This window comes from Colletes latitarsis, chromosome 8 (assembly GCF_051014445.1).
Source record: "Colletes latitarsis isolate SP2378_abdomen chromosome 8, iyColLati1, whole genome shotgun sequence".
NCBI classification, from domain to species: domain Eukaryota; kingdom Metazoa; phylum Arthropoda; class Insecta; order Hymenoptera; family Colletidae; genus Colletes; species Colletes latitarsis.
Genome location: NC_135141.1, coordinates 16,025,087 through 16,043,469, shown reverse-complemented (window position 1 = coordinate 16,043,469; position 18,383 = coordinate 16,025,087). Strand labels below are relative to the sequence as shown.

The 18,383-nt window shown below is 34.6% G+C and overlaps 1 protein-coding gene across 12 annotated transcripts in view; it reads left to right on the top strand.

Annotated features, from left to right (window-relative positions):
- Sei (potassium voltage-gated channel seizure) overlaps positions 1 to 18,383 on the top strand; it is a 414,656-nt gene that overhangs the window by 110,016 nt on the left and 286,257 nt on the right. For all 12 annotated transcript variants that reach the window (XM_076772055.1, XM_076772051.1, XM_076772048.1 and 9 more), the window contains one exon: positions 11,534 to 11,692. In XM_076772055.1, the coding sequence (XP_076628170.1) occupies positions 11,534 to 11,692 (159 nt within the window). The remainder of the gene's footprint in view (positions 1 to 11,533; positions 11,693 to 18,383) is intronic.

The following is an 18,383-nucleotide window of genomic DNA, read 5'->3' as shown; positions in this document are numbered from 1 at the left end:
ATTATAATCATTTTCGGTGAATAGACATACCCCCGAAATCCAAACAATTTTCGGGAAAAAAATTCTTTTCCGAAAATCTAATGTGAGGCCAGAAATGGTTCCCTGAAATTTCATGCATATCTTTAAAACACCATAACTTCTGATCGGATTGGAGGATTTCGATGTTTCAAAATGTAGACAACGCGTATTTTAGTGGAGAATATGTAGAAATTCTAACAATATTAGAAAAGTTGTTCCTTGACATCGTAAAGTAAGAAAAACCCCTTAAAACTGATCCAATTTTCAAACAGTCATAACTCCTACAATTGTGGATATATTTCAATGAAACTTTTTTCTGAAGTAGTGCTCATGTGTAGCTACAAAAAAGTATTAGACAACTTTTCTGTAGTGCGTCAAACAGATTTATTAGAAATGAAAAACCAATTTTTAAGAAAAATCGAAAGGGGGTAGGTGCCTAAATTTTTCGACAAAACAAACATTTCAAATCGTTTCAAAAAAATTATTTTCGGTTGCAGGAGTCAATTACAATCATTTATGGTCATTAGACATACCCTCGAAATCCTATTCACTTTTGAGAAAAAAAATCGAGAAGGTGTGAAATTTTTCGACAGAAAAAAAATATTTCAAATCGTTTTGGAAAAATTATTTTCGGTTGTGGGAATCAATCACAATCATTTTTGGTGAATAGACATACACCCGAAATCCTGCGCATTTTCGAGAAAAAAATTCAGTAAGGGCGGAACTTAAAACGTTAATAACTTTTTAACGAAACTTCCATCAACATATTGGTAGTCTTGATTTTTGTTCCATTTTGACCTCTAGAATCTTCCATTAAAATTTTTCCCAGGGGTGGTCGAACACCCTGTATATTACTTCGATTTTTGTAATTCGTTATTTTGTATCATTTGTAATATACAGTGTAGTAAATATTTATTTACTGGTGAGAGCGTTTTAACACTATTTCAATACAATCCTTGGGAAGTGATACCTGGCGCTATTCATGAATATGTCATTGTGTTAGTTTCATCACTATCTCTGGTTGATGGAAAACACGAGAGAATTCTGATTGGAGTTCGCTTTTTCGCTTTTTCTCTTTTCGACCCTGTTTCGATCGTGAATAGCACCCTGGTGCGAAAAACCTATTCTTCGTTTTTCGTTTGGTATAACTTTCTGGAGTTTTTGTCCTTCATTTCTTTGGGATTTAGACAGTACTTGAACCTGGGTGTTAAAGGATTGACCCGAGAGACCGTTCGGTTTAAGTTCTTGTATAAATGGTTTCGTTGTTAATCGCTCCAAGTTATTGCGAGTTGTAAAACTAATTTTATTCTGTTAAAAATCTATCGAAATGGTGCGTGAGGTCTGTGTCCATTGTGGTTCGGATTATCTACCATTCAGCTTCGAAATCTTTTGTTTTATTTAAGTTCTCACGTGAAGTGTTCCACTCGGAATAATCACGGTAAATCACTAAAACTTCAGGTGCTATGCTGTTACAAGTAAGTACCACGTAGCGAGTTTCACTTTGTTTTCTCAAGGAATATACAATTATCCACTCCTACTGCGAGCTGAATTTTATACTGTAAGTGTAATATTCTATTGGATTGCCTGAGAAATTTGTGATGCATTTTTAATCGAATAATGAAACTCTATATTTCAATTTAATTGCTTCCTGCTTCTACAAAATACGTGCCATTTTGTTTTACAGTATTTTAGCATCTTTGAGACATTTTAAAATTTCCGTTTTACTTTCCTTCTCATAAAGAAGGAAAGAATTGTTTTTATAATCGGTAAATATTTCAGTTTCAATTACTTTCAGCAATCGGAAAAGTGACAATTTGAACGATTTTCATTATTATTTTTAGTATATCTTTTAAAAGGATTTCCATTTTGAAAGATATAAAGAAAAAGAACCGAAACATATTTTTTATTCGATGAATATAACAGAAATCTCGTGTTTATTGGTTCGGAATATAGAAGTTATGACTAAAATGTCGTGCTGTTTATTGAAAAATTGGCTTTCAATTTCACGGTTATTATTGTCAACATGAGTAATAAAATACGTTTTTGTCAATGATTTCTTTGAGACAAATTTTTAGGATAAATGTTATTTTTAGTTCTTATTTAAAATCGTTAAAAATGGCTGGAATAAATTTATTTTCTCTTTTTATGCGAGTAAATCAGAGTCGAGCAAAATGTAATCTGATAACATTTGCCACGATAAAATCACACGTAATCGTACAATAATTAGATAGCCTTTACACGCTTTGAAGATTTACAAATATAATTACACCGCAATTGGACGGCAATTACTGTGTGATTACATGGAGTCATAGCGTGGTAAGTGTAATCAGATTACATTTTTTCCAACTCTGGTGTAAAATGTCATAAAACCATATTTCCGCTTTTGTGTGACTTCGTATCGTGTAACACGGAACGAATTAACCCTATTATAGGTCGATTGTACAACGAATCAGTTCTCTAAAGATACCTGAATAAATAATCAATTAATTTTTCTTTTGCTTTTTTTGTTTTTATTTAAGGGGGGATTCTCCTGTAACAGCGTCAAAATTAAAGTTTCCTTTATAATATTCTTCGTAAAGAATTAAAAGTTCTAATGCACTCAACTTTTAGGAACATGAAGAGAGACCCTTAAACTATACGAAAATATTTTTTCAAGTCATTTCTGTTGGATGCTACGCGATACACCAACTATGGTTACACTGTTGGATAGAATTAAAAGACTTAATTGGACCGTTTATTTTGAAAGTGGTGCAAGTCCATTTACTTTTGTTTCGAGAAAATTGAATGTTAGCAGATCTGACAATTAAAAAATATAGGTTAATTATGTGAAGTCTGGGAATGTTTGTACTAATTTATCAATATGTAATTTAATTATATAAATTTCTTTTAGGCGAATTTAACTAAAATAATGTACAATTTCCAGGCTGCAAATGGACTTGCACCACTTTCATAATTAGTCAATTGTAAATATCATTTAATTTCAATTTTGAAATAACAAATATCACTTAAAATATATCTCATATTAATCCAATTTTCTTTATAAATAATAACAAGAAATAAAATAGGATTAGCATTTTTTATTTTGAACGTTAATTATATTTCTATATTGTTAAACTTAACACAAGATATTGGTATTATTAATTATGTATGCTCTTCATGTGGCAGTGTTTTGAAATATTCATGATGCACAGGAAGTATATAAGGTAATACCTTATATTTTTCGTATGTAATAGGCTTGATATCGTGATACAAAGGCGCCAGGGCGATTTTTTCAAATTTTACCGGTCTTCCCCGACATGTAGCTGATAAATTTAGAGTCTTAAATTCTGTGTCCTCCATTGATGTTTTATATGAAATAGTATACGGTGCAGTTTTGCAGAATCTCATCCAACATATTTGCAACCAATTTACTTTTCCTCCATTAGTGTTTCTTCTTATCTGTTTTTTAATTGCGTTTCGTAGATTTTTTTGTCGAAACGAAATTCTCTCGTTTCATTTCGTGTAAAATAAATTTCTTATGTCGTCTACATTGGTTTATAACGTCATAATAATCCTGTGGTGTGTCCAGGAAATTCTTTTTTCGTAATAAATACCAAAATCTGCATCGTTTGGAAGATACGAATGTCCGGAGAGTAAAAATTTATGATCAATCACTTCAATGTTATTTTCCAAAGACTGGACAACCCTCAACCACATCAACGCCATTTGTAAATTTTGATTTTGCCCAGTACACGTATCACTATATGCAATAACATAAGTATGGAAATTGGACTTACACCACTTTCATAATCAATGGTTACGTAATTTCTTTTACTGTCAAATTTTAAATTGAACAAAGCATTAGCATCTTTTAAGATATTAAATACTAACTAGTTATAAACAAAAAGTTTACACTAAATTAAGCATAAATCACATCATATCTCATTTTTTTTAAAAAAAGGACTTACACCACTTTCAAAATAAACGGTCCATATTATAAACGGTACCAGACTCTAGGTGCCCAACTCAAACTCACATCACATTCTTGGTAAATTAAAATAAATAACTGTAAAGTTATATGCTACTGATATTTATGTATTATTAAATTATAAAATATATATAACTTGGTGCGTGAAAATTATTATAAATGCGTGTAGATTACTGAAATTGCCTATTTTCTTTCCATATTAAAAGAAATCAGGGTGTGTATACAGGCTGTTCGGTCACCCATGGGAAAAATATTAATGGGGGATTCTAGAGGCCAAAATAAGACGAAAATCAAGAATACCAATTTGTCGATGGAGGTCTCATTAAAAAGTTATTAACAATTAAATTCAAAAATTTCAAATCGTTTTAAAAAAATTATTTTCTGTTAAGGGGGTCAATTACAATAATTTTTGGTCATTACACATACCCCCAAAATCCAACGCACTTTCGAAAAAAAAATTCCTTACCGAAAATTTAATTAGGTGCCTAAATTTTTCGGCGAAATTAAAAAATTTCAAATCGTTCTGGAAAAATTATTTTCGGTTGCGGGGGTCAATTACAATCATTTTTGGTCATGAGTCATATCATCGAAATCCTACCCACTTTCGAGAAAAAAATTCGAGTAAGTGTTGAAATTTTTCGGCGAAATTAAAAAGTTTCAAATCGTTCTGGAAAAATTATTTTCGGTTGCAGGGGTCAATTACAATCATTTTTGGTCATGAGTCATATCATCGAAATCCTACCCACTTTCGAGAAAAAAATTCGAGTAAGTGTTGAAATTTTTCGGCGAAATTAAAAAGTTTCAAATCGTTCTGGAAAAATTATTTTCGGTTGCGGGGGTCAATTACAATCATTTTTGGTCATGAGTCATATCATCGAAATCCTACCCACTTTCGAGAAAAAAATTCGAGTAAGTGTTGAAATTTTTCGGCGAAATTAAAAAGTTTCAAATCGTTCTGGAAAAATTATTTTCGGTTGCGGGAGTCAATTACAATAATTGAACCACATTAACGCCATTTGTAAATTTTGATTTTGCCCTGTACACGTATCACTATATGCAATAACATAAATATGGAAATTGGACTTACACCATTTTCATAATCAATGGTTACGTAATTTCTTTTACCGGCAAATTTTAAATTGAACAAAGCATTAGCATCTTTTAAGATACTAAATACTAACTAGTTATAAACAAAAAGTTTACACTAAATTAAGCATAAATCACGTCATATCTCATTTTTTTTAAAAAAGGACTTACACCACTTTCAAAATAAACGGTCCAATTATTCTTTAATAAAAGATAATAAGAATCTCTTTTCATGTTCCTAAAAATCTAGTACAATAGAACTTTTAATTTTTCACGAACAAAATTAAAAAGGAAACTTTAATTTTAATGCTGTTATACGAGAATCCCCCCTTAACGACTTTACTCTTCAAATTTTGGACAAGTAAATCATTAATTTCCGTCTCATTGCAACGTCTCTTCCGCATCCAGCAACGTGATTTTTCGCCCTTAATAGAAGCGAGGCTTCATGTTTGCGACACGTTGCAGGATCACGACCAAATCGTCGCAAATTCCAAGATCAACGAAGTGACGCAATCGCGCTTACCCCACTTAGTAGTTTACACGGTTATTGCAACAATCTTCGGTTTACGGCTGCACTGCCGTTAACGGCGGTCAGGATAAATATTTGGATCGAATCCAGATGCGTTTTATAGGAAGTCGGTCAGAGTTTTATTGTCGGTTCTTTTATTCGTTGCGCGCGTAGCTTCAAACAAGACGCGCGCGTTTTAACGAGTCTGGTCTAATAGACATCCACTAAACGTCGATTCCGAATATTTATCGCGCCAGATATCCGTGGCCTGTGGCCGTTTAATGCGACCAATAAGAGCGGATTTTCTGTTGTGCGTACCAACGGATCTGTCTGTCTGCATAATTTCTTCGTTTCACACGAAAGATCAATACTTCTTACTCGACGACAGAGACGAGCAAAATTCTTATTTCTTACGACGAACGATTCGGTGGGCCCTTTCGATAAGAAAAGCGGAGGACAGCTGAAGTTATGGACGTTTTTAAAAGGGAAAGCTTCTTCCCATAAATTATTTATCGACACTCTCCTCCGTAAGTCACCGGATGTTTAATTAATGCGGAGCAAAAACGGATTGACACCGTAAGGCGATGCAAATTATAAAATGAAGCTGTCATTTATTCATTACGTTATAAAGCAAACTCGTATTATATATCTTGGATTTTTACATGTGTGGATGTATGCATAATTTTACCACATGACTTAGTATTTTGAATTATACATGGTGTTCGACCACCCCTGAGAAAAATTTTAATGGGGGATTCCAGAGGCCAAAATAAGACGAAAATCAAGAATTTCTCGATGGAGGCTTCGTTAAAAAGTTATTAACGTTTAAAGTTTCGCTCGTACTGAATTTTTTTCTCGAAAATGCGCAAGATTTCGGGGATATGTGTAATAACCAAAAATTATTGTAATTGACCCCCGCAACAGAAAATAATTTCTCCAGAACGATTTGAAATTTTTTTTTTCCGTTGAAAAATTTCAGCACTTATCCGATTTTTTTTCTCGAAAGTGGGTAGGATTTCGGGGGTATGTCTATTCACCAAAAATGATTGTAATTGTCCCCCACATCGAATATAATTTTTTCAGAACGATTTGAAATTTTCGAATTTAATTGTTAATAACTTTTTAACGAAGCCTCCATCGACAAATTCTTGATTTTCGTCTTATTTTGGCCTCTAGAATCCCCCGTTAAAATTTTTCTCAAGGGTGGTCGAACACCCTGTATAATTAAGAAATTTTATTTAGACTTAATAACATCAAGATTTTTTCGTAGATACTACCTTGGAAGTACTATTTATTAATGTATTTTTCTAAAATTATTATACATTGAAAAAAAATCTACCGAAGAAGACCCATATATGGGTAGAAAGCACTATAATAAATGATGAATGTTCAATCGACTATAAATATATTTATGTTTTATTCATAATCGACGAAACTCCCGTCTCTCGCCCATATAGATTTACTTCAAGTTTTGCATATTCGTAGATCTGTGTCAGAGGTCAGCAAACCTTCGGGCAAAATTCCATATGCAACAAAAAAAGCTGGCAACGTTGTTGCAGAAGCTTTCCGATATTATTTTTGAACATCTCCAGTTTTCTCGTTTTTAACAAGCGAAACTATTAACTGTACCTTTTATGGCAAGAAATTCTTCCTTTTCATTTTTAAACTTAATAGCAGTAATGTTCTGTATACAGTAGTCATCGAATAAACTACTACTAAAATACAATGGGGAAAGGGATTAAAATACTTTCAACAAAATAGAATATCTGTCAATATCACTCCACTCTTTCGTCAAATATTTTCAAAAACTGAATATCTTGAATAATTCATTTATAAAAGTTACTAAATTAAATTTCATAACATTGTGATTAAATACTTTCAAGGTACAAAGAAAATTAAATAATAATAAGTTAAAATAATAACATTTCGACCATTATTTTGAGGTCCCCTTTGAATGACACCTATTTCAACAAATAAGTATACTAATGAAACTTATATTCTCTTCGAGTACCTAGGGAATTATTATTGGAAAAATTAATGAAATAACATCGATTCGACAACGCCTTATTTTAGTCTTAAGGGGGGAACCTCATGTAAAATGAGATTTTTGAGCATTTTTTTTGTTTTGGTTAAATTGATAGGAAATTTCCTCAGGAATACGATAAAAAAGTTAGAAACTGATCAGAGATTTCCTTGTACCTTATTTTAAAAATAAAGTAAATAGTTGTATTGGGCGCAGCGCCTCGGGTAGTCGAATGCTCGTCGAACACTTGGTCTTATGGTTGTATAAGCGATCACCGCAGTCGGGCGACGGATGTTTAGGTTTTAGAGATATGAGGTGTCGATTTCGGAAAGAGAAGCGAGCGTTTTGCTGGCGGTCGAATAAAGACTTTTACGAAAGAAGCAGCTCGGAACGCTCAGAACGCTTAGAAACAGACATTGAAGAAATATAGAAGTAACTCCAAGAGACCGTGTAATCAACAGTGAATATGAGTCCATAAGTGCAAAATCATCTGTCTTCAACAAATAAAAAACTGCAGCACGACGACTGTTCTCCTGGTACCGATTCGTGGTGTAAGTGGTGCGTTGCATAGGCCTTGGGACAAGAATTTTACCATCCACCTCCATTACACGAAGATATGCAAAAACATATTTGTCCAATTTACAAAGATTTCTCACGAGATGTTTAGGTGGCCATACACAAAATGCTAACGAGAGCTTTAACGCCATCATTTGGCGTTTAGCTCCTAAGCATTTCAATTGTCGCATAAAAATTATTGAAATAACTGCTTTTTTGGCTGCCGGCATATTCAACGAAGGATTTTCGTTCGTCCTTCAAATAATGCAAGAGCTCAGTATAGTAATTGGACAGCAGAGTAAAACATTCATTGATCGTGAAAATAAACGCCGTATTAAATAGCAGTAGCGCCGCAGTCTTCATTGCACAAAAGAGACTCACGCTTCTCTAAAAAAAGAAAAAATGGCTAAATCACAACTTTTCGAAGAAGAGGAAGATCTGTTTCATGGCCCTGGAATCGTAGATTAGTAAAAAACCACGGTAAATTGAAATGAATTACGAATTTTTCACGATTTTTCTATTACTCAAACTTTAAACGCGTTTTTCTCGAAACGCAAAATTTCGCACGCCGTGCAACAAAGCTCAAAAACTAATCACTCGATCTTTATGAAACTTGGCACAAATATTCTATAAATAATTGGCCTCAGCATGACGAGCTCCGATTTTTTATTTTTGTATTTAAAACACTGATATTAACAATTATTCATAACAAAAAAATCCTTCTTTTCTTCATAACTTCGCCATTTTTGCAATTTTGCAAATTTTAACAAAAGAAAAACGTCATGCTGAGCGTTCTTCCATAAACTAAAGAATCCATCTTAATTTTTTGGTTTCGGATCATTTTTGAAACCTGTACGCTGCACGGCGCATTTACAAAATGCCATTTTCAAGTCGCCATTGTACCGTCCTTATTAACAATTACGGCTTAAAAAAAATACTCATGTTACATTATAATATTAATAAATGATACCTAAAATTTTAAATCAATCTATGCATTAGATTTTTCACAAAAAATTCTTGAAAAACAGGCCATTTACATGAGGTTCCCCCTTAATACTTTTTGCCTAATACTTGCGATGTTTCTTAAGCAGAAAATATTACAAATTATGTGTTTGAAAGATCTAAAGATAAAATTATCTTCAAATTCTTGCTTTACCGAGTAATGTTACATGTGTTTTTATTCAACACCCTCCTTATTCAAAAGTTCTGCGGTGAGATTTGTATGAACGAAATGACACTTTTAAAAGTATTAAAGATGTGCATATGTATGCCGGCAATGTTGGCGGGCTGTGGCCGATGGCGGCAACGTCGCGCGAGGTTCTTCCCCGTTCGACTTGACTTGTTAACATGTGACGATCATGGTTTTGTCGAGACGATGTAACGGACGAACTGTTTTAATAAGCTGTTTTTAATAGGTTATAGGCCCACAAGCCACGTGTTAATTGAAAAAGGTAAATCAGTGAATGTGAACATGGAATCAAAAATAGAACACTTAGGAAGAGATAATTATGAATCGTGGGCGATTCATATGCGTGCAATTCTACGAAAAAAGAAATTACGGGCGTACGTAGAAGACAGTATCAAGGAACCTGTGATTAGTGCCGAACGCAGACAAGAAGAACTTGCAGCGCATAAAACGTGGTTTGAAAAGGATGAAGAGGCTCGATTGGAAATAGAATTGGCTATTTCGTCTGCACAGGTAAATGTGGCAAAGAATTGCAGAACCTCGAGAGACATGTCGACAAAATTGGGTGAGACGTATCAATCTAAAGGGCCTGCTAAAAAGGCAATGCTAATATTACACACTTAATCTTAAATAAAATGTCAGAAAGTGAAAACATCAGAGACTATCTCAAAAAGTTCTTTGATGTAGTTGACCGGTTAAGGGATATGGAAGTTTGAATTCATGAAGATTTGATAGCAGTGATACTGTTGTATAGCTTGCCAGCTGTTTTTGAAAATTTCAGGTGTGCCATAAAATCACACGATGAATTGCCTGATCCTGAGACATTGAGGATAAAAATTATGGAACAGTGCGATATTAAAGGAAGTAATTCAGACAAAGTGTACTTACCTGGTGCTAACGCAGCCTTTCATAAATCAGGTAAGAAACCTATGAAGCCTCAATTCTATAAATCTGATACTACTAAAACTGATGCTACCGCTGCAACAAAATGGGGCACAAGGCAGTTGATTGCAGAGTTAGGATGGATGTTAAAGGACATCCATCATCTTATTCTGGCCACAAGGAGGAAAAGTACACGCTGCTTATGTCGACAAAAGATGGAAATGTGTATAATGCAATAGAGAATAGAAATATTAATAAGAAATCACTGTGGTGTTTAGATAGCGGTTGCACCAGTCATATCTGCAATGATGCTGACAAAATAATGGAAATGAAAACATGCGACGTAGGAAAATTAAATCTGGCAAACAAAGAATCTGTTGAGATCCAAGCCAAAGGAAGGGCACAGTTGAAGACGTTAGATGGTCAGGGTGGTATAAATAATATAACCATCGAAGAAGTACTGTATGTGCCAGATGTAAGGATGAATTTATTATCGGTCAGTAAAATGACCCAAAAAGGTACGAAGGTCGTATTTAATAAAGAAAGAGCCACAGTTTTAAACCAGGAAGGACGAACAGTATTAAGAGCAAATAGGATTGGATTATATTTATATTATTTATGTAATAATTCTGTTTTAGAGGTTAACCAAGTAACCTGTAATCTTAATAATCTAGAGAAGTGGCATCAAACCATGGGACATCTGAATGTAAAGGATATTGCCCAACTGATCCGTCAAGGTATCATACCAGATCTAAATTTCAGGGATTATAAATTGGAATGCGATATATGCTTGAAATATTTCATAACATTTACCGACGATTGTTCAAGGTTCACGGAAATTTACTGCATAAAGAAGAAAAGTGGTGATGCTTTCCAGCAATTTCTGAGGTTCAAGGCCAAGGTGGAAAATCAAATGGGAAAGCGCATTAAATGTTTGCAGAGTGATAATGGGACCGAATATGTAAATCGCGAGTTTGAAGAATACTTAAATAAATCGAGAAGCCACCATTAACAAATTGATATTCTTGATTTTCATCTTATTTTGGCCTCTAGAATCTCCCATTAAAATTTTTGCCATGGATGGTCGAACACCCTGTATAACGTTTATTAATTTAGAAGATTATTTTACATTAAGAAATAATCTTAAAGTTCGCGTATAGAAACCAGACCCAAAGAGGTTAAAGAGATAGAGAGAAAGTTACACTTACAGAGAGGAAATCGGTTTGTTAAATCCGTGGGACACGATATTTATGCAAAGTATCGCAACGCGCATGTATACTAATCGAATTTGCGAATTGTTTGTTGCAGGCACCAAGTTCTTGTGCAGCGAAGTGATAGCACTGATAAGGAGCGAGGTGGACGACGTCTGCTTGCAAATCATAAACTTCGAGGATTTGAGCTCCCAACCACCCCCGCCGCCTGCAATTCCGCCCCCAAGCCAGACCAACAACAGGCTCGTCACACGCTGTAAGTTTCGATTTTGTTCTTTGTCTCCCTTGATGTTTCTCATCTTCCAACGTAACTGTTTCTTTTTCGACGTATTATCCGTAACATGATTCTTGGAAAATTTCGCGTTCGATCCGTGTTCGTGTAACCGTTAGACTCCCCCCTAGAAATCCCCTTGATTTCATTTGTATCATTAACTTGGCGACTAAAGGAACGCGCGTACCAGACTTTTATTCGATTTTTAAATATTCACACATTTATCAGCAACGTCATTCGATCGTTGTACGCTCGACGGTTCTTGATTCGCAATTTACAATATGAATGGGGAACTCGAGGATCGAAAGCAATTCGATTCCAGCAGCGTCGCGAGGATAGATAGGCTCGAACGTGGCCACCGACGAAAGATGTCACTCCCTCGGTTCTGATTGTCCTATTTATTTCCACATACATTCCGTGTGATTTGTTTGTGTGTGTGTGTTTTTATGCTTTGCTTTCGTTGTGCAACGACGGGGACACTAGGTCACGTAGTTAAGTGTTAACACTGGGTGTGTCTGTAGGAGCGTACTTGAAGCGCACTGTGACCTTCCTTGCCACAGACTGATGTACGAAAAGTGCTCGTAAAAATTACCACCGAGTCCGCTTTTTGTCTGGCAGAATGGAACACACGAAATTCTTTTCTCCGCGCGCCTAATGAAATTTCGTCGAACAAATTTGAATCCTTTCGTCGCCGGTGCCCCGGAACGATTAAAAATCTAATTTTACTTAAAACCGGTTAACCCGCTCGACTGAAGCGTTAGACGAAGCTCGCGGATTGATCGGATGAACCGTTAAGCGAATACTAAGTGAATTGCTGGAATTAAGTTTCGCGAACGTAAAAGCGGAATATAGTTGTTAATAAGAGCAATCTAATCCGACGGGTCGTCCCTTGTTAACATTGTCTAAAGAAGATTTATGACGTTTGTTCTACGTTAAAGGGGTCCTTTCTATCCCTAAGCTGTTCTTATTTGCGCGATTAAAAAATGAGCAGCAGATATTGTGGGGAACGCGAGCACTCGGCTCGCCAATTTTTTCGCGGAAACTCTGCTTCGAGTGCAATCTCCCGAGCACCCTTCGCATAATAAAACGAGTTGAAACTACTTAAAATGATTAACCTCGCAGCAGCCGGTGTTTAAGCGTCCCGCGGATTAACTCAAACGTAATATTCAATAGGAAATTAAACAAATAGCTCGGGCAGCTGATTTCAATTACCGATCTATCAACTTTACGTACGCATACCAAAAACATGTTATTGTTTGCTCCGTCAAATAATTATGTAAATGTCATGTTTGGTTAATTGGTGATCTGGGCGCGTATAGAGCGAGAAATGTCCATTTATCGTAGCGCGTATATTGGACTTCTCAATTACGTTTCTACCGTTCGTATTACGGGCCTCTTTGTTTATCAAACACAAATATTTAAACCGAATAAATGAGATTTTTCCAGCGTGAATAATAACGATAATGAAATGAAAGAAGGAAAAAGTAAAAAGAAGAAACTTACTTTTTTATTCCAAGAGTTAACGAAGATGTGATCCTAGTGGTGATTAAATTTGTTAAACTTGACAAAATTTCAAGTTAATGAACTTGAATCTTAAATGTTATGAATTCCTTTTTTGTGTTCATTATTTCTTGAATAAAGGGTGATAAGGTCGACCTCGTGCTTATTCAAAAGCAAGTTTCTTTGTTCCCTTCCTCTTTCTCAGCTATCTTTTCCTCTTATTATCTTCTTACGTCTTTTTAAACAAATAATTTTCTTTTTGTCTTTTTATTATCATTATAGTTTACACTACAAGATCTCATTCATTTATTCCAGATATGAAGATCTGTCGTTTTTGTCTAAACAAGTTAGTATAGGCGGTCAAATCATTGCAATTAAAAAGTCCAATGTACACATTAAGATAAATTGACTTGTATATGAAGTTATCAAGAATATTTAGAATTTTATATATAATTGCACTTTTTTAAATACATCGGCTGACAGTTATTATACTGTTTGAGTTCACTAAAACATTCAAACAGTTCCGTGGACTGTCACCCTCTTTGTAAACAGCAATACGAGGAACATAAACCATGGTATTACAAAATTAGCTCAGCAAACACATTGTGTTTCCCTAAACATTTGTACCAATTTCGAAATTCGTTAGTATAATCGTTATTAACAGCTTTGAAACAACGTTTCCCATATAAAAACATACGACGCTTTAGAAGTGGAACTGATTGTGAGAAAATTTGAAAATTCTAGAAACTTTTTTTCATTCCAGAAAATTCAGATTCAGAGAATATGGAAATTCTAGACCTTTATCGTTTTTCTCTTCCAATTGTTTAAAAATCATAATTTTGAAGAGTTAGTTACGCCTTAATGAGGTATTCACATTGGTAGCCATCGTTTTTAGACAGATAATTGGTATAAAATATTTATTATAATTATAGATGAATAATCTTGAAACTGTGCGTACATATTTGGTCATGTTTAGAGTTAACACAGATAATTTTTTATGCTATTATCCATATTGTTATATAAATAATCGCATATTTTCTTCAATATGGTACTTTAAATTAAACGATTGACGTTGTTGTATTTACTCGAAATAAAACATTCATAAAAGATATTAATCTATAGATCAGTCACTATTATCTGAACCAAAACGAAGCAAAGAAAAATTTTTCTTGACAAAATGGCGGATGTATAAAGTAAAAAATTATAGAATTGTTTACTTCTTTAGATGATAAATAAAAGACTATTACAAATATTAACATAATTTTGATTCACACGATAAAGAAACCTTTATTTAATATGTATGAAAAATTTGAAGATTCATCGATTCGATAGTAATAATTACATGAAAATTGCACCGTGAAGAATAACTAAACTCATGGGAAAAATTTTAAAGTCCTCTATATTTATATGATAATTCTTTATTTTAAAAATTGTTTAAAATCGACGTCTCCAAATGGGAATACCTTGTTAACATTCGTCCGGCGGTCGGTGGGTCTTGTTGGACCCAGATAACACTTATTTTCACTCATTCTTTTCCTCTATTTTCTAAAACGTTAATGTTTCTGGTATTCATTATGCAGCCTATGATTGTTTATATTTCACTGGTATTTTAAGAGCAAGGATCTAATAATATTCTTTTAATAAAACTAAAAACTATTTAGGACAAAATTAAGATCCTTGTGTCTTCTAGCAAGTGGGTAAAACAAATATTCTACATTATTGTAGGTTACAAGTTTAAATACAGGGTGTTCGGCCACCTCTAAGAAAAATTTTAATGAGGGATTCTAGAGGCCAAAATAAGACGAAAATCAAGAATACCAATTTCTTGACTGAAGCTTCATTAAAAAATTATTAATAAATTTAATTAAACAATTTCAAATCATTCTGAAAAAATTATTTTCGGTCGCGGGGGTCAATTGCAATCATTTTAGGTGAATACACATACTTCCGAAATCCTACCCACTTTCGAGAAAAAAATTCGAGTAAGTGCTGAAAGTTTTGGGTGAAAAAAAAAGACTTTCGAATCGTCTTGGAAAAATTATTTTTAGTTGCAGGTGTCAATTGCAAGCATTTTTGGTCAACAGACATACCCCCGAAATCCTACTCAGTTTCGAGAAAAAAATTCCTTACCAAAAATCTAATCTGAAGCCTAAAATGGTCCCCCGAATTTTCATGCGAATCTTTAAAACGTCATAACTTCTGAACGGATTGGACGATTTTAATGTTTAAAAAAGCAAACTACGCGTATTTTAGTGGAGAATATGTACAAAACGCAAAAATATCCGAAAAGTTGATTCTTGACCCCGAAAAACGAGGAAAACTCCATAAAAATGGTCCAATTTTCAAACAGCCATAACTCCTACAATAGTGAATATATTTCAATGAAATTTTTTTCGAAAGTAGAGCCCATAGGTACCTACAAAAAAGTATTAGACAACTTTTCTATACAGCGTTAAACAAAATTGCTAAAAATAAAAAACGAATTTTTAAGAAAAATCGACAGGGTGCTTAAATTTTTCGACGAAAAAAAAAAATTTCAAATCGTTCTGGAAAAATTATTGTCGGTTGCGGGGGTCAATTACAATCATTTTTGGTGAATAGATATACCCTCGAAATCCTACCCACTTTGTAGAAAAAAATTCGAGAAGGTGTGAAATTTTTCGACAGAAAAAAAAAGACTTTCGAATCGTCTTGGAAAAATTATTTTTAGTTGCAGGGGTCAATTGCAAGCATTTTTGGTCAACAGACATACCCCCGAAATCCTACTCAGTTTCGAGAAAAAAATTCCTTACCGAAAATATAATTTCTGGCCAGAAATGTCTGCCCGAATTTTCTATGCGAATCTTCAAAACGTCATAACTTCTGAACGGATTGGATGATTTTAATGTTTAAAAAAGCAAACTACGCGTATTTTAGTGGAGAATATGTACAAAACGCAAAAATATCCGAAAAGTTGATTCTTGACCCCGAAAAACGAGAAAAACTCCATAAAAATGGTCCAATTTTCAAACAGCCATAACTCCTACAACTGTGAATATATTTCAATGAAACTTTTTTCTGAAGTGGAGCTCATGGGTACCTACAAAAAAGTATTAGACAACTTTTCTATACAGCGTCAAACAAAATTACTAAAAATAAAAAACGAATTTTTAAGAAAAATCGACAGGGTGCTTAAATTTTTTCGACAGAAAAAAAAAATTTCAAATCGTTTTGGAAAAATTATTGTCGGTTGCGGGGGTCAATTACAATCATTTTTGGTGAATAGATATACCCTCGAAATCCTACCCACTTTCTAGAAAAAAATTCGAGAAGGTGTGAAATTTTTCGACAGAAAAAAAAAATTTCAAATCGTTTTGGAAAAATTATTGTCGGTTACGGGGGTCAATTGCAATAATTTTTGGTGAATAGACATACCCCCGAAATCATGCGCATTGTCGAGAAAAAAATTCAATACGGGCTGAACTTTAAATCCAAATCCATCAACAAATTGGTGTTCTTGATTTGACCTCTGGAATCCTCTATTAAAATTTTTCCCAGGGGTGGCCGAACACCCTGTATAAGATATGGGTCTAAAGAGACCCAGGGATCGCCGTTCGAGTGTTAAACGATACTTCATCGTTGGTCATTTGTGACAAACGCTGCGCTGAAACTTGCATTAGAAAAGAAAACCGAAGCTACTAAACCGCAGAATTGGCAAAAATGGTAAATGTTGGGCCTGTGAGAGAAAAGGGCCCCGTGCGAGTGTCGATCAGTTGGCAATCGAGTTACAGTGGCCCTCGAGTCCCGTGAAGACGGAACGCACGCTTGACGCTTAACACGATATCCTGGCAAGACGTTTCGTGCCGCGCTCGCATATAGTTTCCTGCGGCTTTTAAGCTGGAGGATCATTATTTTCTGCTGCACCGATCGGTATAAGACAGCGTCGCCGACATTCAGGGCCGGCCCGCTGGCAACTGGGCCATCTAACACACGACGTAGCTCTCATTGTGACGAAGATTATTACAATCGGAGATCGGGGTCAGATTTGTCCGCATAATGAGCCGTGGCAACGATATCCTGCGCCATTCTCGAATTACTCGTTTGCACGTCCTTCCGCGTGTCACGTTCCGGTCGAGCGTGTTCGATCCAAACGCGTCACAAGCCGAACATGTTTCGTTTTATTTTATTCAATTCTGATCGGAACGTGGGCGACGTCGGGCTCTTATGAGCAAAGTTTTTTCTGTTTCCTGTCGAGAGCCCCTGTTCGACACCGAAAGACCGTAATTGATCCACTAGCTTCCCGCGCTTTTCTTTTTCTACCAACTTTCCCGCCGTTCGACGTGTAATTCGGAGCACAGTACGCGTGGATTAAACCTGCTGCAGTCTTTCGGACGTTTTTGTCCTACCGCTTCTTGCATTCAATTTTTCTTTCAGTAATTTTTACTATTATCGATGAATGTATCTAAATTATTACGAATATACTGGTTTACGTTCCTTTGACGTTATATTAAACTCCCATTGTTCTCAATCAAATAGTATGTCGGAGAAACCATTTCATTGGCCATTTCTCTAGGGCGACCAAGACTCTGTCTCGTCGCTCTATGCATATCTTATTTTTTTAACTCTTTAAACTAAATAAATTAATAACTGTTAACTATAACACAAACACTTTAATAACACGAAAGAATGTGCAACGTCAACCGATGAGTCCTTTGCAGGGGTTCTTTTTCTAATTTTTCCCGCACGTCCTTTCAGTCTGGAAACCCTTTTAATTCTGTTCTTTTCTTTTTCGAATATTTTCTGTTAATTCTTCTGACGTGTTGTTTATTAGTTTTTGAATGCCGTCAGAATTTATAGTGCCGTAAAATTTTATTGCCCACTTTACTTGCCATATCCACAATTTCTTCAGTGACTTTCCTGATTAGTTCTGCTACAAATCTTCCAAAGTATTTCATATACATATATTTTCCAACAACCGTCTTTTCCAGCAAAAATTTCGACTACGAAAAATTGCAAGAAAAATAGAATTCACGTGTAATTAGAATCATATTGCTAGAATTTGCGTTGTCGAATAGGCAATACTGCGTTGCTTATAGGCAAGTGGGAAATTAAAATAGAAAACAACAAAGTGACTACAAGTAGATCCTCGATAATTTCAAGAAATGGGAGCTGAAAACTCCTGTAATAATCAAAGTAG